The 26,635-nt window shown below is 65.1% G+C and overlaps 4 protein-coding genes across 4 annotated transcripts; all 4 read right to left on the bottom strand.

The window, feature by feature from the left end:
- Positions 1 to 126: 126 nt before the first annotated feature.
- On the bottom strand, positions 127 to 9,810 carry LMXM_12_0320 (conserved hypothetical protein; the record flags this gene model as incomplete). The annotated part of the gene is made up of 1 exon (XM_003873087.1): positions 127 to 9,810. One exon carries the CDS (start codon positions 9,808 to 9,810, stop codon positions 127 to 129), a length of 9,684 nt encoding a protein of 3,227 aa, XP_003873136.1.
- A 1,465-nt stretch (positions 9,811 to 11,275) lies between these two features.
- Positions 11,276 to 13,234, bottom strand: LMXM_12_0310 (conserved hypothetical protein; the record flags this gene model as incomplete). The annotated part of the gene is made up of 1 exon (XM_003873086.1): positions 11,276 to 13,234. One exon carries the CDS (start codon positions 13,232 to 13,234, stop codon positions 11,276 to 11,278), a length of 1,959 nt encoding a protein of 652 aa, XP_003873135.1.
- Positions 13,235 to 13,537: 303 nt separating this feature from the next.
- Positions 13,538 to 19,198, bottom strand: LMXM_12_0300 (conserved hypothetical protein; the record flags this gene model as incomplete). Its single annotated transcript, XM_003873085.1, has 1 exon — positions 13,538 to 19,198. One exon carries the CDS (start codon positions 19,196 to 19,198, stop codon positions 13,538 to 13,540), a length of 5,661 nt encoding a protein of 1,886 aa, XP_003873134.1.
- A 418-nt stretch (positions 19,199 to 19,616) lies between these two features.
- On the bottom strand, positions 19,617 to 24,251 carry LMXM_12_0290 (hypothetical protein, unknown function; the record flags this gene model as incomplete). The annotated part of the gene is made up of 1 exon (XM_003873084.1): positions 19,617 to 24,251. The coding sequence occupies one exon, from the start codon at positions 24,249 to 24,251 to the stop codon at positions 19,617 to 19,619; it is 4,635 nt and encodes a 1,544-aa protein (XP_003873133.1).
- Positions 24,252 to 26,635: the final 2,384 nt, after the last annotated feature.

Below are 26,635 nucleotides of genomic sequence, written 5' to 3'. Positions count from 1 at the left end.
AGTACAAAGGGAGAAGGCGAAAGTATTCAGGAGCACCGACAGGAGGAGCACAGGCACCCTCCCGCACGCGCGAGTCCTCGAGTCTCGCCTCACTGCCCTTCCTTTTCCAGCTTCGTGTCGCCGACGCTAGTGGCAGTCGTCCGTCTCCGCCTCGCTGTCGGAGCCGATGTGGAACTGGTAGATGCCGGGTGTCGAGGGGGTCGCAGTGCCGGCGGCGGCCGCGTCTGTGAAGTGCGCCGGTCGACCTTGCGAGCGACTCTCACCGTCCTCTTCGCCCGTGAAGAAGACCGTGCTGCCGCCGCCGCCAGCGCGTGACGTGACGGAGGCGCTGGCGAATGAGGGGACGTGCGGGGTGCTGTTGCGAGACTGCCATCGCGCGTCTTCTGGTGCGGCGCTAGCGGTGGGACCCGTCCACGCCGCTGCCCCCGTAGAGGAAGCACCAGCGCTCCACAACCCACTCCCGTGCGCCTCTGCCCCGATGTGTGCACCACCCACGCCCAAAGCGCCGCCGTTGCCGCTGTGTCCAATGCCACCGCCCGCTCCTCGCACACGGTGCTGCTCTTGTTGATACTGTCCGGTGGCGTGTTGCAGCTGCGCTTGCCGCGCGCCCCAAAACGAGTGACGTGTGTACGCGGCTCGCCACAGTGTAAGCTGGGATGGGAGGATGAAGTCCACGAGTGGGCCGACATCGACCCTGTTGTAGCGCAGGGAGAAGTTCGGGTTGAGGTAACCAGAGGTGTAGAGCGCATCGTACGAGATGGGCAGCAGACGGCGAGAGAACTCATCCGCCGCCGTGGCGCCACTCGCATCACCGCCTGCTTGCTGCTGTGGGTGCTGTGTCTGCCGCCCACTCGCTGAGAGCGAGGCCTCGTCCTGGTGGCGTGCGGTGTACGCCTGCGATGAAGTGGCGGAGAAGGACATCGAGAAGGGCGAGGGAAGGGTGTGTCCCGAGCGCGGCAGCGGTGGCGCCGCTGATGTGACGGGGACACCCCATTGTGTGGTGCAGTCAAAGTCGTAGAGGTGGAGAGACGCATCAGGACGCGCCGGTGGCGGCGCCTGCAGCTGCGGTGTATACGAGCGACCCCCCGTCGTCGGCGTCTCCTCCCCCACCGTCTTTCCTTCTTGGCCGAGCGGCGGCAAGGCAGGGGCGCGGGTGCTGGGCGAGGACTGTGCGGCGGCAGTCCTCTGCCGCGGCTGCTTACCGGCTGCAGGGCAGCCTGACGCACCCTCTCCACTTCCACTTCGAGGGTGGACGGCGACGGCTTGCCTCTCTACGGCGTCGCTGCAACTGCGGCGACAGCTATCCACAGCGTTCTCCCCCGACTCCTCCTGCTCCAGACCTGCGTCGCCCATCAGGAAGGCCGAATCCAGGCGATGGAACGATGCGTCCACCGAGATGGTTGCACCCACGCTTGCCTCAGCGCCACCCGCCTCACTGGTTGGGTCTGCGTGGAGTGACGATACCGCTGCTGCCGTCGACCTTGGGAGCTGCTGGCGCAGGGAGTCAGGCGTCGCCGAGGCACGGGGATTCGACGATCTGCTCAGCAAGAGCACAGTGTTGGCGTCACCGCCGCCGCCGCCGCCACCGCCACCGCCATCCGAGCGCGTCTCGAGTGTGCTCCTGAGGGGTGACAGTTGGACCGTGATAGGGGTTGTGGCGTACACTGTCGATGACGTCGCCGTCGTCGTGGACAGCAGGAGAGCACACCACTGACTCAGCGACAAGGTGCCCTCTGCCACGCGCTGCGCCTCCACCTGCTGCTCGCAGTTCACACTGAAGGTGCTGATCAGCCCGCTGTGGAGGAGGTCGAGCAGGAGGCACACAAACTGCGGTGTGTACTCGAAGCACGCCGGATAGAGCACGACAAGCTGACGTATGGCGTCGAGCAGCTGGGTAAGAATGGGTGCCGCCTCGCTACTAGACCACAGTCGTGCTTCAGGAGGCTTCGAGGACATCGACGACACGCACACTGAAGGCGCATCCTTAGTCGCTGCAGATGCACCATGGCTCTGCCGTGCATCCTCCGCCACTGAGACTTCGCCTGCTCTACCGCCGCCGCCCAGTGCCGCACGGGCCTTCTGCAGCCATCGATGCAAGGCCCGCTCTCTCAGTCCGTCAGCCGCGGCGGCCTCGTGCGCTTCCACGGACCCCTCATCGAAGAGCAGCGCCGAGGTGGTGTCACTTTCAACGTCGTCGTCATCGTCATCCCGGGCGGTGGCGGCAGCAGCGGCCGTCAGCGGCTCGACGTCGCAGCTAGCTTGACCCCCCTCGCTGTCGCTCCTAGGCTCACTCTCCACAGTAGTCCCCGCTTCGCCGGCTGCCAATGCGTGAGCGGCAAGGACGGTCGACGACTGAGAGGCTGCCGTAGCGGTTTTGCGCGGAGGCGCCTCCATTGCCTGCGTGTTCGCCGCGTGGAAGAGTCGCTGGCCCTCCGCGGTCGCTGACGTCGCGTGTGTTTGTGCAGCCGCCGCCGCTGCTGCCGCGGGGACCCGCGCGTTCATCCTTTTCGCGGCTACGGCAGCGTCTCGGTCGTCGCGGAGGAGTTGGTCCCAGTAGTCGTCGACACTGCCGCGCACCGCCGTTGAACGTAGCTGCGTCGGATGTCCAAAGCAAAGCACCTCGCGCTCCAGCAAGATGCAGAGTCCCTCTACTGTGCGATAGTAGGGGTCCAGCAGCAGCTGTGCGAGGACGCTAATCTGCGGGGTGCGGTCCCACCCATCGGAGCAGTTGAGAAACACCACATGCGCGAGTGTCGCGTGTGCGCTGTGCTCGTACGATGCGAGCGGCGCCCTGACACTGCGAACAGCCGTCGCTGCCGCTGTGACGGACGTCCACAAGCCGCGCCTCGACCCCGAGCGTGGCGCCGCAGACGCCGGCGTCGTAGCCTTTGGTAGCCGAAACTGCGTGAAGGCGTGGCCTACAATGTACGAGAAGCAGTTTGCCAAAGGGCCGTTGTGCTGCAGGGCGGGCACGTACAGCGGGTCCGTCGGCACGCCGCAGACACGCCGCGCTACAACGACGGCGGTGTTGAGCAGCATGGCAATGTAGGCGAGCCACTCGTGCTGTGCTGCCGGCATCATGGCAGTGACGGACGCGCCGCCGACAGGGGCCATGGCGGAGAAGATGGCACTCCATCGCACACCCCCAAGCGAGAAGGGAGGCCGAGATGGCGCTGATGTTGTGGCCGTTGTGTTCGCAGCACAGTCTTCCGCTGCCGCGCCGTCTCTTGGTCCTCCGCTCTCGCCGTTACCATCGCTGTCGCCGGACTCACCAGCACTGAGCTTGTTAGCCGCTTCTGCGTTCGCACCACTACTAAAGTCCCTCGCTGACTGCGGAGTACCCGGGCTGCACCCCTGCAGGCGTGGCAGCAGCGACGCCAACAGTGGCAAGGCAACGCCGAGCCCTGACGCGGGCCGCTTCGCCGTTGCAGAGAGCTCAGCAGCAGCAACCACCGCCGCGTACGGCGGCTCTCCTGCGTGTTTCACGTACTGCGTCTCGAGGCAGCCGCTCTCGTCTCCCCGGAGCTGGTACGGCGCGTCGTGTGTGAGGGACGCTCTCAGCCTACGCCACGCCTTCTGCACGCTGTGGATGTTTGGCAGCCCAGCGTACTCCACACCGCCGAAGGGGTACAGAAGAAGCTCCATGGTGCCGCCCCCCTTCCCCACATTCGCGAACGCCGCCCTGGCAGAGCGGAGGTCCATCACGACGATCTGCTGAGCCGCCACGCCAGCCGCCGCGGCGAAGGCGTTCAGTGTAAGGCGAAGGACGTCCCGCAGCGGCGCCACCAGTGGCGACGGCTGTGTCTGTGACGCTGGCGACGCGGCCGGCGCTGCTCTACCAAGCCGGCCACCCGTCATGCGCGATGTCCACTCCAACGCCTGCCCGGTCGGCACATCGGCCACCAGCGTCGCCAGCGTCGGTTGCGCACTGCGGACGAGCACGCCACCGGTTGGCGCGTAGTAGAAGGCGACCGCTTCGACGCGGCGCGACATGCGGTGTCGTCCGTCCACCTCGTTGTTTTCCATCGCGCGTGCGACGGCGGCGGGGACGACGAAAGTGGACGGGTAGGTCGGGCAGAGGGCGTACTCCGCGTTCGCCGACGTCATGGACCAGTGCTCCTCTGACAGGCTTTGACGCGCGAATTCTCGAGCGGGGTCGTAGAGCCACCACGTGTCGGCCAGCATTATGGGGGGCCCGCGCAGGGGCGGGGGCAGAGGCGAAAGCAGAGAGAACGTGGAGGCTTCCATCGACAGAGGTGATGGCGACCTGGTTGTCGCCGCTGCCATGCACGGCGCCGTTGCCTGCGTGTTAAGCATCACCGCCGCCACGGTGACGTTCTTCAGGAGTGCCTGCATGAACGGCGAGGTGGCGGCTCCCTGCGGCAGCACGTTCGTGGCAAGCAGGACCAGAGGCACCATGCACCAAAGGCGGCGGGCGCTGGACAGAAATCGGTTGCCATAGCACGGCAGCTGCTGCGGGTGCGGTGGCGCGCACCACGGCCCTGCTTGACAGGCTGCCATCCCACGTGGTTGGGCTGAAGGTGGCAGTGGGGTGGACAGTAGCTGATGGACCTCATTCAACGCCGTCTCGTCTGCAAACTCCAGCCATACCGTCTGCATCCCTTTGGATTGCAGTTTGAGTACCACCACAGTCGACGACGTCATGAAGGATGTCTGCCCTGGCTGGCCTGAGCGCGCTGATGCGCGCGGGAGGTGGTGTCGCGCATTGATGCCCGTGCTGGAGGTCGTCGTGCCCGTCACCGATACTCGATACCCCGTTGGGGCGGACGGTACGCTGCTTCCCGCTGCGCCTTCGCCACTTTCGCGACCGCCGCCGCTACCACTGCCGCCAGAGGCGGGTACGGCCGAGGTCGAACCTGAGGTGGCGGCCGCTGAGGACAAAGGAACAAAGTTGCGGTCTCGCTCCAGATGGTCGTACAGCTTGCGAGCGTGCTTGACGGCGAAGACGCCGCCGGCGCTGCGGTCCACCGCACACGGCGTGACAGACACAAGGCTGACGCGTGGCAAGATCAGCAGCTCCACCACTTCCTCATCGTCGCTGTCGTCGCCGTTGTTGCCCTCGTCGCCGCTGTTGTTCTCGTCAGCGTACTTCGGGCGCTCGGCTTCGTTGCCAACTGAAGGTGCGCCGCCGCGGCCGAGGCAGCTTCTACCTCCGCCGCTGTATTTTGCCCGGCCGGATCCCCGCGTTGGCGCCGAGGATACACCTTTCTGTTGCCGCCGCTTCTGCCTCGCCTTCTCACGCTGGCGCTCGACCTCCACCGTTGGAATGGCGCGTATGATGATGTCCTGTTCCGTGATGTACAGCCCACACACGGCGTAGTACAGACTTGGATCCTTCGTCGCATCGCGAGTCGCGTTGCCGCTGCCGTACGCGGGGGTGTGAACGCCAGCCATCACAGAGAGAGGCGCATCCAAGGACGTGCGTAGCGCAGAGACGGCAACGGAAGACATGACAGGGGTCTCCGTGGGTGCACCCGCTGTCGCCGGTGTGGCGGGAAAATCGGCTCTCGCTTCGTCGCCGGTGCCGCCTCTCACGGGTTGGGTGCTATCCCCATTGATGCCCCTCGCGCCTTGCACCTTGTTCGGGACAGACGACTTCACCGCATCGAGCACTGTTCGTGCCGTCTCAGCAACATACTTGCAGGTGGCGGTCAAGCCTGCCCTGCCAGCGCGACCCAGTTCATGGATGCCACCGCCTGCGCCGCCGCCGCCGCCGCTGCCGCCACGCGAACCGGTCACCGCCCCGCTGGACGATGGGGCGTAGCGCTGTAGGTAGCTTCGATTGTGCATGTGACCGCTGCTGCCGCCACCATCGTCGCCGCGCCGCCTCCTTGCCCGCTGGTCCGTGATGGGGTCGTACGTGTAGCACCAGACAGGCACGTACTGCGGTAGCAAGTTGAGGCTGTCGAGCGTGGCGAGGGAGGGCAACAGTCGGCCACGGTGGATCTGCTCCAGCCGCTGTGCCGCCACCGCCGCTGCCGTGGAGGAGAAAGGGGCGGAGCCCGAGGGCGCGAAGGAGGGAGGGGCTGCGGGGAAGCCGTGGAGCTGCTGCTGCTGATGTTGTTGCGATGGATCCTGCTGCTGGGACAGCACCTGTGTCACCGCCGCAGAGAGGACTGCTACGAAGGAGGCGGCAGAGTACAGCCCTCCGCGCGGCCGCCGGCAGCGAGACGACTGCGGCACCGTCGTTGCCGCATCCACACAACCGCGATAATCGATCCAGTGCGCCTCATTGGGCGATGGCGTCTCCTGCCACCCCTCCAACGGCGTTGCCCTGGTGGCGCATGCGGTGTGCCGGCCGCCATCGTCGCTGTCGCCACCGACCTCGCCGGTACGATGTGTTTTTCGCCTGCCGCTCTCCGCAGCCGGTGCAGCGGGACGAACACTTTTGGGTAGCTCGACGGTCCAGGTGGCTGGCAGGGTGGCGCGTCGCGGCTGCGCGTGCGCCTGCAGTCCAGCAGCAACCAAAGGAGTGGAGGCACCATGTATACTGCCGATCACGGTGGTGCTGGCGGCCCACTGCCCTGCAGCACGCGCCACGCCGTCGTCCCTCTTGTCTCTCAGCCCGTCCGCGCTGTCGAGGCTGCTACCGCCAATGCTCTCCCATGAATCGACGCGGCCACCACGCATCGTACCTGGTGCCGGCTGCTGAGAGGCTGGTGCGTACCCCACGGCGGCTGCCGCCTCGCTGACGCCATGTGTCTCTCGCCGCTCTTGCAGCCAAGCGTCGGCGTTGCCCCTTCTCTGAGCAGGCTGCGCTGCGGCACGCAAGTCAGCAGTCGCTGCTGTGGATGCTCTGGCCCGCTTGTGGAGCCATTGCGCGGAGGGCACATTGCGTACCGAAGTCGAGGATTGCAGCGACGGCGGAGAAGCCACATCCGGCACTGGGCCGCGAGAGGAGAGGAAGCTCGGAAGTACCTGAAGAAGTCCCGCGGTCGCTGTCGCCACCGACGTTGCCGAGGACATCGGCACCGGCTCACGTCCTTGCTGTAGTTGAGCCGCTTGTGCAGCTAACACTGTGTGTGGGGACGGCAGTGACTTTTCATGGGCTGCTGCTGCTGCTGCTGCTATGGCGGACACGTCAGGGGCACTGTGGGAGCTCTTGCACGGCTTCGAGACTGTCTGCACCGTGAAGTTGATGTGCGTGGGCAAACGACTGGGTAGCGGCTGTGGTGTTGAGGAGCGAACAGGCGGCAGAACGAGCTGGCGGCCTGATGAGGACAGTGGCGGCGTCGATATTGTGGGGTTTCTTGCCCCCATCAGCGCATTCGCGGGCCGCGGTGGCGCCGTGAGCTTTAGCGGTGGTGATAGAGGTATGGCATCCACTGCCGCTTCCTTGACTATGGGCGCCAAGGCTGTTGGCGCTGCTGGTGACCGTTTCGACGTCGTTCCTGCTGCCCGCTGCCACAGTGTCCACACGTCCATTGCTGTGCAACTCAGGCCACATGCGTCTTGCCGCTGCGCCTCTTCCTCTCGATCGGCAAGCGCTGCTTCGGCACGCTCCAGCGACGGCTTCGAGGGCGTCGACGACTGTAAGCGCGCGGCAGGCGGCGTGTGTGTGCCAACACGGACCTTGGCTGCGGATGCTAAGGTCTCGGAGGCACTGAACATGCGCACTCGCTGCGCGAGGTACAGCCCCCACACCGCTTCAAACGGCGTGTGCGAGGAGACCAGCGGAAGTCGGTAGCACCGGAGCCGCTGCTGCACCCGCAACGGGGTCAAAGGCGGCGCTCGAGCATCGTCTTCATTGAATGCGTCACGGAGAGCATCTCTGTCTGCCTGACTGCCAGCCACCGCCGCCGTTGCCTCAGCGTCCCGCTTGCGACTCACCAAGTACGCGATGGAAAACTCGATCGACATCAGCAGCTGCTCCACAAGGAATGCGGCCGTGTAGTGGTGCGGGGCGGCAGGGGGCAGCGGGGAGGGCGAGGACAGCGGCGTTGCCTGCGCCGGCGTTTGTTTGGCGGAGTTGTGCCAGGGCGCTTCTGTCGCGTGCTCGTGGCCTCGAGGATCCTGAAAAAAGGCGCGGCTGATGAGTGTCGGCGTCTGCGTGGGAGGCGATGGGGGCTGCGGCACCACGCCAACGCTCTCCTGGGCGGCAAATGCGGTGGCAGTGGAGGCGGTGGCGGTGGTGCCCGCAACGGCTTTCAGAGATGCGCGTGCCTCGTGGTGCTGCTGATGCCTTCCAGGAGGCTCCGCTGCAGACAGGCGCGCCGGCGGGTCCGCCAACCGCTGATGCCAGTAGTGAAAGAGGAGCGCTAGCAGCTCTGGCATTGACGTCGGGCATGCCGAGGCCACGGTGACACTGTCACCTTCTTTCTCCAGAGCCACTGCTTCCGCCTCTGCCTCGCCCTCTCTCGTCCTCGTCGCTGTCGCTTCCGGTTGCTGCTGCGGCAAGGGCGGTGGAGCCGCTTGTGTCGTGGGCGTGCTTGCCGCCAGCACCTTCGCACTCAAGAACATGCCGGCCACAAGGGAGCTGTTCCACTCACCGAGGTGCTCCAGCAGATCAGACACCGCCGCTTCCACATCGTCGTCATCCGCTGCTGCCGTTTCTGCCACTCGAGGCGCTGCGGATTCGTCTACCGAAACGCCACGGTGCCCGCCAGCAGTGCTCACCGAGTAGGATAGCAGCGGGACCGCCTCCGGAGCGAACACCGGCAGTGGATTCCCCGGCCACGGGGGGATTGGCCACACTGCGCGACAGATGACTCGAGCAACACCAACCGCACCGGTGCTCACGTCTGTACAGGCGCTCGTCGAGGGAGGTGGCGGCTGCTGCAACGTATCGACTTCTCGCACGCGCTCCCTTTTAGCTGCTTCACACGTGGTACCAGCGCCTCTGAGTGAGGGCTGGGCATCCTCCTCGTCATGTGCGGCCGCAGCAGAGGAAGCCGACGGTATTCCGTGGCTGTCCACGCACACGGCAGCTGAGGCAAGGAGGTGGTGAAGCGGCGCCACGGGGGCCGAGCTGAAGTACAGAGGCAGGAGTGCGCGCGGTTGCGACGAGCGACGGAGCGGTGTCGAAGACGCGACGGAGAGAGACAGATCTGCAGGCGTGGTCGTGGCTGCTGTTGCCGGGGACAGGTCAGGGCTCGGTAGCTTGCCCAGCTTGCCCACCACGCTGCGCGAGAGGGGAGGCGATGCAGCAACCGCCGGTGTTTCTGAGTCAGTAGCGCCGACCCCGCCTGCCGCACCGCTGTAGCCGGCAGCCGCAGCGGGTGCGGTGGTGGGCACATAAACGAGCAGCGGCTTCGCCGCCTGGTTGGATGCACTCGAAGGTGAGGGGAGCGTAAGGAGAGAGGTGGTCGCCCACGGTAGCGGTAGCTTGTGTGCCGGCACGGTCGCCACACCCGCCCCCGCATCTGCACCGAGGCCAGCGCTGTCCGCGCACCCCCTGTCGTCGCTTCCTTCATCCTCTGTCCTCGGCGCCGGCGGCAGTGGTGGTGCGGCAGCGGCGGCTCTCACGAGCGGCTGTGCCAGGACAGCGATGAGGCACGGGAACCCGGCAGCCTGCAGGCGTGCCCACACGCCACTGTTGCGAGCCCAAATCGGCGGCTTGTCGGAGGCATTACGAGCGGCGCCATAGACATGAGGACCGCGCGATGCGTTCTCGTCGCCACTGCGGCGGCTGAGGTCTAGGATAACGATGCCCGTTTCCATATCTACCTCCGGCACCGCGAGAAGGCCGGTGCTGTCTCGCGTGGCGGCGCCTGCCGCATCGGGGATCACGGATGGGCAGCACGAGGGCTCCCAGGCGGCATCGATGCCTACAATGGACACGGTCGGCATCTCGGGGAGGCGGGCACACTTTTGGATGACGTAAGCAAGCAGGGAAGCGGTCGGACTGCATTCAAAGCAGCAGCGGCAGCAGCCGAGAGGTGCACCCTCGCCTCCCAACACCACCTCGCAGTGCACGCACAGCGCCTACACACCGCCGAGGAGGAGGAGAAGAGAGAGGGAGAGGGACAGCGCGGGGAGCGCACCCTTCACGGATTTCGCACACGCGCACCACTGCACAACGAGGTGGCGCAAGCAGGCAGTAGTCGTACGGGGACGCCGGTGGTGATGCGGACACGGATGGGGGAGAGGGGGGAGAGGTGGTGGTGGGGGGTGGGGAGGGGCACCCAGAGATCGCTGGCGAGCCGTGAAAACCGCGACCGTCGATGAGGAGGGAAAACAGGAGCAAAGCAACCAAAAAAACAGACAAACGAAAAGGGAAATGCAAGAGCGGGCGCTGGCTGCCGCGTGCGTGTCTCGGATGCGCGTGCGCGTCTTGGGAGCGAGTAAGCCGAGCCGCGACGAAGCCACGCCACCCGAACTGGTGATCTTTCTGTCTTTACAGAAGGTGAAGCGGGCGGGGGGAGGAGGAGGAGGTGGAGTGGAGCGGAGAGAAGCACGAGGCGGCAACAGCAGTGGCGGCGGCAGATGTCTACAGCCACTCCAAGTGGGAAATAAACGTGTATCGCGACGATGGCCGCGCGAGTTTTCTTCACAACTAAGGACGCTGAGCGTGGATACCGGTGGGGATAGGACCGTCAAAGTTTGCCTCCCATGCCATCCGCGTGGATGCATGCGGGCTCCAGTGACTGCGACTATGGACTCTGCTGCGCGCGCTCGTGCGTGTGAGCAAAGGATGCGGCGATCAGAGATGGAGGGAGGGAGTGTGGGGGGGGGGGGGGAGCATTGGTGTAGGTTCCCCTGCGTCTTGCCATGGTAGGAGAGGTGGCCGCGAGGGTGAGCCTCACGTGTTGGAGCTGCACACACGAGGCACGTGCAGGCACACATTGCCATCCTCAGTTCCGCACCTGGACGGGCGTCCGTGTCTCGAAGAGGGGTCATCCGATTCGAGTTGCGTGCATCTGTCCGCAGCACCGTTGTTCCGTGCCCCTACTTGTGCGCTCTCCCGCGTTGCCGCTCGACGGGCTTACTTTGAACCGCCCCCCGCCTGAACTCTCCTCCTTCCCCGGAGACACGCAGCGAGCCTCCTCGCACAGCGTAGAACAGTACTACGGGCCACGCCAGCAGACCACCGCACACCTGCGCCGCCACCGCCACGGGGAAGCGAGCAATAGACAAGAGAAACACTGAAGAAAAGGCGCAGCGCCGCTCAGACTCTGCATGAGCTTCGAACGCGTCCATGGCGCTGCCCCGCACCGCATGGCGGGTATGTTGCCACACGACCGCCCCTGCGCGGCGGGCATACATCGCTCTGACCTCCTGTGCTTGCCATTCACCAGACACCTCAGTCCCAGCGCTACTGGATCTTCTTGGTGTGCGGGTCCGTCTCCGTCTGCAGGGGGGCGGCAGTCAGCTCAGCACCGTCGGCCGCTGACAGACCTGCAGCGGCCTGCATGGACTGTACGAGCTTCTCGCCTTCCTTGTTCAGTTTTTCCCGCTGCTGGCGAATTCGTGCGCGGGCCTTGAGCACCGCCTGATCCTGCCGTCCTATCCGAATTATAAGCAGGCCAGCGTCCACCAGCATCATCGTCACAAGGCCGACCACAGCGTACAGCGTGCACCACTCCGGCGACAGCCCGCGCAGGTAGCCGAGGTAGTACCCAACACCGGCGCCGGTGAGGGCCATCACCTGGATGTCGAAGCCAATCGAGGCGTCGCGCAGAAATAGCGCATGCGACTTGGCGGCCGTCTCCGGACTTGCCGACGCCGCTCTCGACGACCCACCGCCGACGCCACCAGAGAGTGACCCATCCACGACTGCAAGGTAGGCTGGCGCACGAATCCTCGACGGGTCGAGCACGCCGTATTCGCCAATGTCCACTGCCGTCAAGGAGCTGCGCAATGCCTCTTGGTGGGCCGCGGCGGACGCAGAGGAGGCTCCGGACGGTGCGCCGCGGATGTCCACACTTGTCTGCCCATGCGCACGAGCGGACAGCAGGGCGTAGTAGTACTTGCTGGCAGCCTTGTCAATGGCGTCGATGCGTGCGTTCTTGCGTAGACGGTCTGGGTTGTCGTCCATGGCCGTTACTGCAGGGTTGAGGATGAGCGCGAAGGCGTGGGAGGTGGCGGCCCTTCTCGCAGATGCGGAAGACAGTGCACCGGCCCTGGCCTCCTCCACGGCTCGACACTGCGCTGCGATGGCTGCCATGGAGACAGCCGGCGACGCCAATATACGCTGGACGAGGTCCCATGGCAGCAGCAGATCGTAATCGTGGAAGCACACCGCGATGGGCTCGTCGTCGGTATGGTGCGCGTCAGGGCTGTGCCCGACGTGAGTGTTGTCGCGACGCCTCCAGTCCCCGCCGAGACCACGTTTCACATCCATCGCCCCGATTGCTGAGATCACCGCGCCCGTCAGGAGACGCTCCTTGCGCTGCTGGTGGCGCTTCAGCTGCTTGCAGAGGTAGACGAGGCTCCAGAGAGAGACAAAATCGCGGACAAGGAGGGCGATGGTGCGAGGCTGAAGGAGCGCGGGAATACGCTTGAGCTGGGCTAATGCATCGAGGGCCAGCAGTACAGTAGCAAGGGGCCCAGTTGCCTGCTTGGGGCGCTGAGCCGGCGGCGACGGCGCTGGTGACGGGGCTGGCTGCTGGCGCTGTCGAAGAAGCTCATCGATCCGTGCTCCCGGTTGCTCTGCCGGCAAGGCACGAGGCTCTTGCTTGATGTGGATGACCGGCTTTGATTTTGGCTGCTTCTGTTGTTGCGCATCCCGCAACGGCTGCGGCGTCGTCTGTGGCGCTGTCTCGCACTCATCAGCTGGCGGGCGAGTAACAAGGATCGACAACTCGCCACAGTACCAGCGCACGGCGTCACTGATACATGCCAGGGACTCGGGCAACAAGAGCGACGGCGGCAGCGGACAGCTGGAGCTGCTGGGGAACGTCGACGCTTGGGAGTTGTGCGCAGTTCTCGAAACCAGCTGCTGCGTAGAGACGAGGTAGATCCACAAGGCATCCTCCAGCCGGGATGAAGACTGCGTGTGCACAAGAGCGCGCAGGCGTTCCTCGATAAATTCACGCCGGGCCTGCACTATTTCGGGCGCGCTGGCCGCTGCATCGAGCAGCTGCGCTAGCGCCGGGGTGATGAGCCGCACGTAGACCATAACGTTACACAGAGGGAGGGCAGGAGGGCGCGAAAGGCTGCTGCATGCCTGTGAGCTCATGCGTACGTGTATGTATATGTATAGATAGCGCCAGGAGTCGTGGAGAAATAGTATGGAAGTAAGTAGAGAGCACGCGAGCAAGCGGGGATGCATGTCATCGTCCAACTGTGATGCGGATGAGGCGGGTCGCGCAACGCCACTAGTTCTCCAGGGGAGCCCCCTCCCCCTCCCCCCAGCACATCACACAGGTGTCCGCGCCGAAGAAGATGCGGTGGGGTGAGCACCCCCTACCGGAGAGGGTGGCGCAGCTTGTGTCTGCCTCGCCCACCCACCCGCCTCTGCGACTTGTCTTCCACCGCCCAGGAGACTGCGCTTGCAACTCAGCACCTCACACCTCACACCATCGATGCTGTGCTTCTTCGAAAGACCAAATGGGCTCTGGATTAGGTGCGTGTATCAGCTGTCGTTGGCTAGCACAGCCATCGCCTGCTGCGCGTAAGTGGACAGGAGCGTCTGCATGGCCTTCTTCATGGCTGCCTTCGCTCCCTCTGCGTCCCCGTAGACGATTTCCACGCCCACGACAGCCGGCGCGGAAGCTGCGGCGACGGTATTAGTCTTGCGCCGCTCGCCTGTGCCGTGTCGGTGATGCCAAAGGTCCGAGAACATGCCCTCGAGCTCTGCAACGACGGAGGCAGTGTCCGTCAGCTGGGCGGGGGAGCTCAGGAGGCACAACACAATGCCCTCCACGCAGTTCGTCTCTGGCACCCCCTCCCAGCGGCCGTTCCACTCCATCGCCGCCGCCGCGCCACGCGCAGATGCAGCCGTCGTGTACCCGACGTGACTTGCGGCGACCGCTGCCAACGCACGCCGCGCCTTCGCCATGTACCCCGGTTCTGCGACGTCGACGGCGAGGAGGGCCGTGTAGTGGGCATGGGACATCGCCAGTGCTCGCGTGGAGTCTGGTGAGGCCTTCACGTGCTCAACCTTTGCGTGGCCGTCATCCGTCGAGAAGCCGCTGTGTTGCTGCGCAAGCCGCACGCCGCCATCGCGCCGCACACGCAAGCGCGGCAGCGTGTACGTGTCGCAGCCGTAGAGGGCGATGCGTGTCATGAGCGGCAGAGTGCTGCTCCCATGGGCCGCAGCGCCAACGCTGTGCCCGGGGGACAGCACGACGGAGCGCACCATCCGCACGTCTGCGAAATGATCGCGTTGAAACAGCCGCGCCACAAGCGGGGCTGGAGGGGGCGCAGACGCGCTGTGCGGGCCAGCATCCACTTCGCTCAGCCATAGGACACTGCGCGTGTTGTCGCCGACATGGCTGTGCTGCACGCTGCTGCGACGACGCTTCCCGCCCCGTCGGCCTGCGTTAGACTGCCTCCGCGATGCTTGCTCATCATCGCCGCTTGTGTTATCCATATCACTGAAGACCTCCATTGCCGTGCATGCGGTTGCCGGCAGCATCACAGACACGAGCCACCGCTCCCTTTCATTTTGGAACAGGCGGGCGAACGCCACCGCGTCCGCCGCGCCGGTGCCGGCTACGGCTGCAGGCGTGGCACGGAACTCGCGGTCCCAGTAGCTCTCAGTGCTCACCCAGATGTAGATGCTGGTGAGCTGCAGCGCTGCCGCTGTGCAGGCGCGACGGGAGCGACTGCAGGCGTCGGCGGAGTCGAGTGAGACGTCGACGGCACTGGAGAGCAAAGCTGCGAGTGAGTCGCGGGCGGGCAGCGTCTCTGCTCCAACGGCGCAGCTGAAGACGGTGCTCACGGCTTCGCCCAAGGCGGCCTCACATGTGTCCTTCGCGTAGCCTAAACCTGCCTTTCGCTGCGTGAGCGTGAAGGGCACCGCAGAGCGCGTCGAGGCAGCACTCGCAGCCGAGGGCCATGCGGTTACTGCGCCTTCCGCACTGCTTGCCAAAGTCTCGTTGGGTTGTGTCTGCGCGGCGGCGAGAATCGCGTCAACGTCGCTTGCAGAGAGCACGGCGGCAGAGCAACCGCGGCTTAGGCGCGCCGCTCGCGCGTCGTCGCTGTCGTCATAGACAGCAGTGTGCTGCTGCGCCGCGCACGCCTTCGCCACGCCTCTGCGGCCCAGGTCCGTCGCGCGGAGACCGCTTCCAAAAGCCGAATCGTGGTCTGCCGCCTTTGAGGACGCCCACCCTGATAAGGAGAGGTCCCACATCAGCTGCCCGTACTCGCTCATGCTGCCCCGAAGCACCGCCGTGGTGAGAAGCTGGCGAGCCACGAGCGCCATCGCACGGGCTGTGATTTGCAGACGCCGCTGCCGCCACCACGTGGACGCTGCCGCTGTTGCTCCTCCTCCGCCTTTCAGTGCGCTGCTGTGCCAACGTTGCACCAGGCGCCCTCGCCCAGTGCGTACCGCAGAACTAGCTTCATCGCCGCATTCGGTGCCACCGTTAGCGCCCTGCGTGGTCTGCGCCTCTGCCTCTGCTTCACGGATGTCGAGCACGCACTGCGCTGCTGTGCGCAGCGTCTTCTCGTCTTCATGGGTCAGTCGCACCCACAGTTGCAGGTACTCCTCAACAAGGGGAACGCACACGCGAGCGAAGGCGTCCACGTGGGCGGGAGGGATAGGCACCGATGGCTGTCGCTGCACGAGCACACCGCGCCGCCCCGCCGCCTCGGCCTTTTGGTACTTCCAGACACCTTCGTCGCTGACGCGCGCCTGCTCCTTCCCAACAACATCCTCGCCGCTCTCGTTCTCGGTAGCGACTCCTCGTGCCGCCTCTCCGCCGGTGCGGCGTGACGCTGCACCGGCTGCGGAATATTCCGGCCGCGTTTCTAGTGGAGGCCGCGGCGTGAAGCTGTCGGACGTCGACTTCGACGGTGGCACCGGCAAAGGACGCTGTCCGCCCCACAGAGGCGGGCAAGGCGGCGCCGATGTGTCGCCTTCGGGGGTGCTGCTGTCCGATGTCGCCTCGGAGGCGTCGGCAGCAGACGCGGAGGTGGACCCGCCACGGCCACTCATAAGACCTGGCTCTGTGTCAGCACCAGCACTCTTCTCGTCATCCTCGCCGTCACCGGACAGCGTCTGCTTCAGCGGCTTCAGGTGACTGTAGCCTAGCATTGGTGCACCGCTACCGCTGCTGTTGCTGCTGCTGCCCTCGCGCTGCCCCGCTGTGGGGATTGGCGTTGTGCTGTCGGTGCCAGCAACACCGGTCGGTTCACGTTTGCCAGGTGTGAACACGCTGGCCGCCGTGGGCACGAGAGGCCTCGGCATCGACAACGTAGATGATGGGGACGGTGGCTTCTGTAGCTGCAGATGCCGCTGCGGCTCCACCGTCGTGGCCAAGTCTTCCTGGTCCAAACTTTGTTGCCGCCTCTGATGCGCCGTGCTCACGTCTGGGAGGCCCATTATACTGCCTTCTGTAGCCGCCGGCGTACCAGCGTCGTTTCTAGTCCTGTCCACTGGGCGCCGGGTCGGCAGCGTCGTTGGCGACCCTGCAGCACGTGGGCTCTGCAGCTTGCAGCGCTGGTCGGCGTCATCGTTGTCGTTGTCGGGTAGGGGGACGACAACGCATGGAGCCGCCTCCGTCAGTGCCCGAGCCCGCTGCGGTTGATCACTTCGAGCTGTCTCTGTGGCGGTTGCTTCTCTTCGCGCGTCGACCTCTTCTTGCTTTGCTCGCCGAGCCTCCGCCTCCGCGCGGTCTGCTGCGACTGCCGCGTAGAGTGGGTTATCCCGAATAGCGGTGAGCAGCTGCCGGGCTTTGATGACTGCTGATGGGACAGCGTCGGCCTGCGATGACGACGACACGTCCGCGACTGAAGTGCGATGCACCGCTGCCGCATCGATGTCATGCTCCTCACCCTCGTTGTCGTCCACATCGTCGTCATCACTGCCGTTGAAGAGGCTGCTTGCCGTGGAGACGGACTCCTTCTCCATCTTCTCTGCCCAGTACAGCACCTCCTCCTCGGACACCCCCGCAACAGTGTCATCGTCACGCGCCGATGCCCTTTGCCAGTGTCGGGCTCGCAGGTGCGCATGGCGGCAGCGGAGCAGCATCTCCACGCGGTGCGCCGGCAGCGACGCAAACAGCTCCTCACTGGTGTCCGACAGCCGCAGCGCGGCGACTTCGCTGTTGTAGGGTGGGCAGTAGGCCTCCAACACCTCCATCAGGTTCACGGGGCACCCAAGCTGGCCGAGCAGAGCTGCTTCCTTGTCCCAGGAGGGCGACATCGCAGAGGGAGGAGACACCGTTGACTGCCGCTGCGGTGGCGAGTCGCAGTCATCGCCCTTGTTCTCGTAGGCGCTGTCGTCATCCCCGCCGCTACCGTTATCCCTCTCGCGCTCTTCTTCGGTACTGCCATCGTGGCAGTACTCATCGACGTAGTAGTCCTCATCACCACCGTCCCCGGAGTCGCCGCGGCTTCCCGACCCCGAACGCCTCCTCGGCACCGTCCCCGGTTTCGACCGCGGTACGACGCGGCCCTGAAGACCCGATGGGGATCGCACGGCGCCGCGGCCGACTGGCGAGCCGCTTCCTGCCACCGCAAGCGCATCACAGACGCCTTCGGTACCGGTGGCTGGAAAGCCCTTCGCGTCTGGGAAGCGCTCGTACGCCGCGTGCGAGACGCGAAACCCGAAGAAGGCGGGGTGCGTGGGGAAGAAGAGAGCCCGCTTGTTGACACACCGCTTCTCGAGCTCATCCGCCGTGGTGAGAGGCTCCGAGTTCGCGTGGCACAGGTTCAGGTACCAGCCAGCCTCACCACCACCACCACCACTCGCGGAAGCTCCTGCGACGGTGGCAGCCGTGGGGCCGGACGGCGGGGACGTGATGGGGTAGAAGGAGCTTGCCGCTTGTTGTTGCAGCTGGTGCGGAGTCTTGCACTCGAGTTGAGCATCCAGCCCCATGCGCTTCAGGAACTCGAGGCAATGGTCGTGGTTCATCAGGAGCTGGTCGGCCAACTCAGCGACCGGGATGGCATGTCGCACGCGCAATTTTGGATAGACGTAGTAGTTGGGCAACACGAGATCCAGCACCGCGCGGTAGCGACCGTAGGTGAAGGACTGAAAGACGACGGCGCGCTGCAGCGGTGTCATGGGGGCGGATCCGCAGAATTCGAAGAACTGGAACCACCGCCGCGCCGCCCAGAAGTGGATGAGCTCAAGGGCTACCCGCACCGGCTGCGTCTCGAGCATGTGCGGCTGCTTCTCCAGCTCTCGGTACACCTGCGCGAGGTTGACGCTCTCCGACGCGTTCTCTGGACAGAGGCGAGGCTCGCCGTCCACGATGACCGTGTGGAAGCGACAGAACGACGAGCGGTCCTCGACCTTCATCTCCTGCTGCAGGCCGTAGAGCAGCAGCAGCACAGAGAAGAGCTCGGCGTTGCGGTGCCGCTGCTCTGCCCGGTAGAAGACGGTGAGGTCGGTGAAGCACTGCGACATGGACTCGAGGAACTGCTTTTTGTCTTGCATGAACCGCTGGCAGCCTTCGGGGGAGCAGCAGAGGTACGCCCCGCCCACGGCCAGTGCGGCGACGGTGAACTCGAGCCAGCGCACGCGACGGTAGCTCTCGCGGCGCAGCTCTTCCACGGAGAGCGTGCGACCCGTTTCGCTGTCCACGTAGCCCTGAAGGCTAACGTTGCTCGGGGGCAGCTGAGGACCCCACGTCGTGCGGATGCCGCGAAACCGGTCCCACAGGTAGCCCCAGACGCGGAAAGGCTCCGCGTAGACGAGGGGCGTGTGCGGCACGCGCAGGTAGTGCTCGACAAGAAAGTGCATCGACTTCTCCAGCGCCAGCGGCGTCCGCTGCTGCGCCGGATCAATCGTCTTGCCTGCTGCGGATCGGCTGTACGCCTCTACCTGCCCCCACACGGCGCTCCGACATGTACCACCGCCAAAGGCATGGGAGGATGCCGAGGGAGAGACAGTGAGCGTGATGCACTCGAAGTCTTCGCGCCGCTCCCGCTGCGCCGGGTCGCCGCCGCACATGCCGACATAGCGGCCGCGGATGAGCGGCTTGGCGGCCCACTTATCACGCAACTTGCAAAACTCTGAGAAGGGCGACAGCGACAGCACCGTCGCTACACTCGCATCGCTGTAGGGGACATCGACCGCGTCAGCGGTAGCCGACTGGTGGCCGTATGGAGACCCCTGCATGTGTGATGGTCAAGCGCACAGGAGGCGATGGTGAACACCGTTATGGTATTGGCTCGTCACCTGGCATCGGGAAGCGTAAGGGAGAGATATAGATAGATAGATATATGGATGAATGGGGGAGGAGATGACGGAGGAGCAGGCGAGGATATGAGAAGGGAGGCGGGGCAGCGCGTGTCGCGCCACCTCGCGTCGAACCCGGCACTAATCACCAACGCACAAATCACTTGCATGGGACGGGGGCGGGGCGGGGACGGGGGAACGTGGCGACCGGTACCGCCTGAGCATGTTTGCGTTGAAGTCTTGAAGCGACACACCTTTGCGCGCATGCCCGGGGGACATGCGCACACACGTACACACAGGCAACGAGGTGGGGATTCGGCGGCTGGGTATGGCTGAGTGCGCTGTCGGCGATGCAGTATCACGCCAGCAGCCGCGCGTGCACATGTGCGACGCACGCATCCAGAAGCAGGGCGAGCAGGCGAGGCTGGTGGTGGTGCAGAGGCACCCGAGCAGCGGCTGCGTCTTCAACGGCAGAGTTTCTCGGCGGAGTTGACGTGCTCTCGCGCTCCCTGTCGGGTGAGAAGTGCGATGGTGATGAGGCTGGACGAGTGGATGTGCGAAGGGAACGCATCCAGCGTGGTAGAGCGGCCTTCGACTGTTCGCCGGAGGCCGCTCCCTTGGCATTCGTGGATCTGGTGCCGCCACTCGCACCACCGACGGTGGCCGGTGCGTCTTGCGCGTGATCATCCACGCCCTGCCGCTCTTCACTTGCTTCGCTTCTCGATGCGCTGGTGGTCACGCCTGCTAACGAGGAAGATGATGCCGCTGTCGTCAGCGCCGACAGTGAGCGAGTTATGTGCGCCTGGATCACTTCCTTGAGCTCCGCCATCTCCTCGGCAGACCAGAGAGCAGCTTCGGCGTTCACCACGGTTCTCTGAGCCGGTTCGACAGCAGGGGCAGCGGCACGGCTCCCTGACGGACAGTCCGCGGCGGCGGTGCTGCTGGCGACGAGCACGGTACTCGTCAAGTCGGCCCATCCACCCGCCATGTGGAGAACGTCGCGGATGATCGCGTCGCACTCTGCCTGCACTTCGGGCTGCACCTCAAGTCCCAACGAGAGAAGCGACACGTCATCAGCAGCCGCGGCGGCGGTGCTTGTATGACGCACCTGCGTACCATGGTCATGATCAGAGACGAGGTGGTGGGGTGCGCTCGTGGTGCCCGGGGGGCGCCAGTACTGATGATGCACTTCTCGCCCCACTTCGTCGCGTGTGCGCTCTGCCGACGCCGCCGCGGCTCTCGCCAACCCAGCACGCAGAGTGGTGGGCAGAAGCTGCACGAAGGCGATAAGCTCCGCTTGCACGTGCTCCGCACACGTCTTCAAGAGCTCCGCTACCGCGCGGCGATGTTGTTCCTCAGAGGCTTGTAGCTGCATAGCCATGCCCGCCTCGCACTTCGCCTGCCATGCATGACACACCTTCTCGAGCTCCGCTTGCGACGCCGCCCGCATGGCCTGGACCGCGTCGCGCCGCAGCCGCTCAGCCTTGTGCCGCTGCTCTTGAAGCGTAGCGCGCAGTTCCTCCAGCTGAACCTGCTGCGCCTTCCTCTCCTTCACCAGCGTCCGCACCGCAATCCGCTTGGTGCCCAGCTCGTGCTGCGCGGCGGTGTAGGCGGCGTATACCTGCTCGACGGCATCCCGAATGGCACGGAGAGGGCGCAGGAGAGAGAGGTCCGCCTCAGTAGCCGCTGTTCGCCCGCCTCCTTGGTGGGCGATGGCAAAGCACTGCAGGCGCCCCTCGAGCGCAGGTATGTCGGCGTCGAGGCGAGAATGACGGAACCCCCCCGCGGATGCGGCAGCACCCGAATTCGCCGACACATCGCCTTCCGCCAAAGCCTCTGCCGCGGGGCGATGGCGTTCTTCGAGTGCCGTGCCGCCATCGCTGAGTGAGGCCGCCGGCACGTCGTCCCAGCTGACAGCGGACATCACCACGGACGCTGCGGCGGAGGACACGGACGACGCCGACCGCGACGGGTGCACGGTTACATCGACATCTCCGTTTTCGGCATCCGCACGGACACCAGCAGCTCCTGCAGCTGAAGCACCAGTCATGCTCACCGATTGCCGTTTCTGGATCTGGTAAGATCTCCTCGTATTGGTGTTGGCGCTCCGCTCCAGCATCGCGAGGGCCCTGCGCGGCACGGCCGGCATGTCACCGGGCGCCAGTGTCGCTGCACTCCGCACTACCTGCGGTGGCGGCAGGCTCAATACGCGGCTGGACTCGTGCGGCCGCACCCCCAAAGCCCGCGGGCACGTCGACGACAGGGACACCCCCGGCGACCATAGAAGGTCCACAATGCCCTGGAGTGCTCGCTGCTCCTCTTGTCGTCGCTCCATCGCCCGCTGCGCCGCCGCCTGTTGCGAGTGTAGCCGCTTCTCCGTTCGACGAAGTTTGCCCATCGTGGCCAGCTGTGCATGCAACGCATCCTTCAAGCCCTCCTTCGCATGCACGAGCTGTGCAGTCTGCGCCTCGTGCCTCGCCTGTGCTGCGTGCAGCTCTTCGCCAAGCTGATGTTGCGCTGCCTGGGAGCGCGTGAGCTCGTCTTTGAGGGCCAGCATCCGTTGCTGGACGGCCTGTAGCTCACGCTGCGTCGTCTCCAGGGCCTCTGTGCGCTCCCGAAGATCCGTCTGGGCCTCTTGCAGCCGTTGGTGCATCAAATCGTTCCCTTCGCTGAGGAGCTGCTGCTGTTCCAACAGCTGCGCCTGTGCCTGCACGGATGCCTCACGGAGAAGTCGATGGCACTCATCTCGCTCTTCCAGCGCACGCGTCAGTCGAGAGGCCATCTCACGTCTGCTGCTCTCGGCCGCCAGCAACGCGCTCTCCACGGCCTCACTGCCCTTCATGCAGCCTTTCACGTGCTTGAGCAGGGCGGCGTGCTCTTCCTCTTGCAGCGCGACAGCCGCGGCCACCTCGTCCTGGTGAGCTTGCCGGAGCGATTCCAGCTCAGCCTCTTGGGATGTGACGGTGGCCTCTGCTTGACGCAGGTGCTGGTGGAGCAGCCTAGCCTGCTCTTCCGCGCGCGCAGCTCGCTGCTCATCATGAGCCCGTTCCAGCGCCGCTGCGGCGATGTCGTGGCTGATGAGCTGGAGCTGCCGCCTCTGCTCTGACACGGTCTCCTCCGTTCGCTGATGTACTGCACGCAGCTCTAACAGCTCTCGCTTCGCTTGTGCGAGGGCTTCCTTGTACTGACGCACCTGCTCCTCGAGCTGCTGTTGCTGTTGGGTTGCCTTCTGAGCCAGCTGGCGCTCTTGCTGCACACGGGACTCATTTTGCACCTCTTCTCGCGCAGCGTCCGCACGCGCTTCGTCGAGTAAACTCTTCTGCTCCTCCAGCTCTTGCAGCCAGCGCCGCTGCGTAGCGGCACGCTCGGTCAGCAGCAGCGCCTCCCGCGCCTTCGCCTGCGCCAGCTCACGTTGCAGCTCCATCACCTGTTCCGCCTCCGGCTCTCGCTTCGGAGGTGCTGCTGTTGGGTTCGTGGACACACGGATCTGCTCTTCAAGCTGGTCGGCCAAGGCCGTCACCTCCTGCTGAAGGGCTGCTAGCTCGAGCTTGTGATGCCGCTGTTGCCGCTCCATGTCGCGACTCTTTCGGTGCAGTTCACGTGTGAGGTGATCGATGTGGTCACGCAGCGTGTGCATGTCCTCCCGCTTCTCTTGCTGAACGTTCTGCAGCTGCCACTCCAGCTGAGCGATGCGAGCCTCTGCAACTGCCTCCGCCGCGGACGGCGACGCTGACGGCGCGCCTCGAGCGCCAGATATTACGGAATCACCAGCGCTGTACTCCACAGGCGGCGCTTCCGCAGGCGCAGTGGCGTCTCGAGTGTCGTTCTCGTTGCCGCGGGTGACGACGTGTGATCGAAGCGCTTCCTGCTCCGCCTCCTTGTCAGCGAGCGTGCGCTGCAGAGCTGCGATAGTGCTCACAGCAGCATGGGCAGCTGAGAGGGATGGGGGCGTGGGCAGGGGCTTCTCCTTCACGTTGGCACGGCCACTCCCCTCGAGACTTTGCAGGCTTTCGTGCGGCGGTCGATCGCCATCAGACCGCGCGGTCTTGTGCGTCGTCTTCCACCAACGCACCGGCGTCGCAGGCCACGACGGGGAGGATGTCTTCCTATCTGGAGAGAGTGTCAATCCGGTCGCTTGTGGCGGCGGGACGGCATCCGCCTGCGGAGCGGCTGCACGAAGGCTGCGCAGCAGAGCATTTTCGTCTTGCAGCGCCTCAACGGCGTGCGTGAGCTGCCTGATCATGTCATCTTTTCGATGCAGCGAGAAGAGCACCCGTGCAGCAACGCCGTCCTCGTCGTCCTCGTCATCACGGGCGTTCGCGCCCTCAGCGGCATCGCTACTGCCTTGGCGGTCCGCATGACGGTATACGTTGGCGCTGTTGGGGCTCTGACCTTCGGAGGTGGTGAGCACGGCGCTCTCGTCGCCTTTATGTGATGACGTGTGGGGGGACGGTTGGACAGCATGTACGCGTGCTGCCTGTAGCGGCGGTACTTGGAAGCGGGTCGAAGACGGCGACAAGGCTGTGAAGACGGCCGCGCGCACTTTCTCCGCACTTGGGGTTAGCGGAGAGGTGTTGGTAGTGCACGTTGTTGGTTGATCGGCGTCGGCGAAGATGGTACCACGCCGGGCTGCTGAAGGTGACGGCGGCGGCGGTGCGCTCACGCCTGCGTGAGTGGCGCTCGCTTCCACTCTTGACGTCGTCACCTCATCCGTCCGCTGCCTTCTCCAAACGTCCTTGTCGACAGGGGCGGTGCGTGTGGGCAGACGTCGAAGGGCCGCCGAGGCCAGCTGGTAGGCCGTCACCGTTTCCACTCGATCTGCCCAGAGCGTCGCGTGACCGCCGTCGCCCACCGTCGCCGCTTCTGCGCCTCGCCTCGGATCGAGCGCTTCCGCCGCAGTGGCCTCGGTAGCCGTGCATGCCATGTCGGTGCCAGGGGCATCAACCACCGATTCTTGTACCTTCGTCTTCTCGTCGTCCTCAGTGCCGTTCATGTGAATCACTGTCGTCACTGTGGCTGCGGTGGGCACGCCGGCAGCGCCGCTGGCCGAGCGGCGTGGCGAGGACGGGGAGGGCGCGATGAAGGGATCTGCCACACCTGCGTAGAAGGGGCGCCGTTGGTGCGATGAGGCGTTACTCTCCATACCGGGGGATGGGAAGCAGTGTGTCCTAAACAGAGTCAGTCGGCGGAGGCGAGAGGGAGGGGCCTGAAGGCAGCCGCCCCCCTCGTTGATGGTAGAGGTGATGAGTCTATGATGCCCTGCAGCGGCCTTCTATGCGCGTTGTCCCTGCTGTCTGGGTACCGACAAGGTGTATAAGGCGGCTTGAATACGCGAGAGTTCCTGCGCACCTGTACGGGGTGGGTGTACATGTGCTCGTGTGCACAACTGGGTGGGTGGGGGGGGGGGCTTCGTGATGTGCTGCGGGTGGCTGGCGTCTCTGCGATTTCGCCTGTGCTCCTCGTCAGCGCACGTAGGCAGACACATGCGTGGAGGTGAGAGGATGGCACGCCGGGTGGCGCGAGAGCGACGCAGAAAACGCACGCACGGAGGACGGGAATACGAAAGGAACGGGAAAACGGGAGAGGAGGGAGTGACGATGGGGAAAGACAGTGGACCAGCCGTGACACCGCCCTGCACCAGAGCCACACGTACACACAGACGCGTGCCACCTTAGCGCTACTACGATGGCGGTGGTGATTCTCAGCAGCTGGAGAGCAACGGCTGGAGCGAGGGTGGTGGGTGGTGGGTGGTGGAGAGGAGGTACGGTCTGTCGCGAGAGACGATGGCCGCATTGGCTCTGCTCGTGCCGCTCCCCCCTCTTCCCCGCTGCAGCCTCATCTCTCATTGTCGAAGCCGCTTCCGCTCTGCCATCACCTCCGGTGCGCATGCCAAGAAGGACGCCTCGATGTGAGCACCTGCACCGGTGGGGGACCGTTATCGAGCCCCCTGCAGCAATTCTCGCAGAGGGTGCGAGGGGTGGTGAGGGTGATGGGGTGGGGCGGGAGCGGGACCATCGTCTCTCCATCTCTCTCCCTCACGATTTCGTCTGTGAAGGGGACCCGCCATCTCTCATGACAGGGGAAGAGGAGGCGCACCCTAGTGTCGTGGCATCCGGCGCACACACGCATACATACACACTCTCCCTGTGTGCGTGGGAAAGCCAAGTGGCCCCTCCGCTCCCTCCTCATCCCTGCCAATGCCGTACCACTACTGGTGGTGACGGCAGGGTCATCCGCCTCCGACGTAGGAGGGGAGGGGGGGAGGTCAGAGCGATGTATTCCCGCCGCTATCGGCGCATTGTGCCGTAACACGTGCGTGCCTACGGCTGCTTCGCACCACGCGGCCGGGTTGGCTGTGACACCGGGCCGCGCAGGGGCGGTCGCGTGGCAGAGCCATGCACGATTTTTCTGTGGCTCACGCAGTGTGTGTGTGTTCTACCACGGAATAAGCCAATGACTGTGCGCATGCACACCCACCGCCCACCGCCGCCGACGTCTGTCGCCATGCGGCGCACTCCTGGGCCGTCGAGGGCGGAAGCGGTGATGTCTGTCGCGCGGGTGGTAGGGGATGGCCAAGCTGACATGCCGGATGAGCTCAGGGGGGATGCTGGCCAGCCTCAGGTCCGGGCTCTCGAAGACCCTGCACACGGCCTGTGTGCCATGCTCCGCCCTGAGCCGCCGCAAGCTGCGGCATCCTAGAATATGACTTGGAGGCTCTCCCCACTGGAGCCTGGAGGACTCGACGCGGCCATTCGGGGATGTTCTCGCCACGCTTCCGGCGCCGGCGCCTCATCAGCTCGCACGGTCGGATGAAGGCGATGCAATGCCGCATGTGTCGCACGCATGCGCTGTGCGGCCGATCCGCATGCATCTCTTCCCGCCTTTTCGCGCCCATTGCCCGTGCTCTGCTGACCAGGAGGGAGTGGGGTGTGTGTGGAGTGGGCGTGCCTGGATGGCTAGCCTGCATGTGCCGCGGCGGGTGAGATGTTGCGATGGGCCTGTGGCAGCAGGGCGCATTCCGCCATCTTCTGAGCCCGCACGCCCCTGGGCAGGAGCGGGCGCATGCGCATACTTGTTGAACCGCCGACACGTTGTGTAGTGGGTTGGTACGGACGTCGTCATGCCCGCACGTCTCTTCGGCACCGCCCCAGCCCAGGCCTCTCCGTCGACACCGAAGATCGGGGTGCCGGGCCCTGTGACACGACGGTTAGGCGCCCGGGCATCATCGAGGGAGGGGTGGTGAAGACAGAAGACACATGCAAGGGAAGGAGAGCGGTCAAGGCACTGACGAGTGAGTGGCAGGCATGTATGCTGGCATTAAGAGGTGCGGCGTGGGTACACGTGGCTGTGTTCTGCAGAGAGTAGTGCCGGTCTCAC

Source organism: Leishmania mexicana, chromosome 12, assembly GCF_000234665.1.
Source record: "Leishmania mexicana MHOM/GT/2001/U1103 complete genome, chromosome 12".
Classification (NCBI taxonomy): Eukaryota; Euglenozoa; class Kinetoplastea; order Trypanosomatida; family Trypanosomatidae; genus Leishmania; species Leishmania mexicana.
Note: the sequence above shows the minus strand (reverse complement) of the source record. Positions and strands in the feature narration are given on the sequence as shown.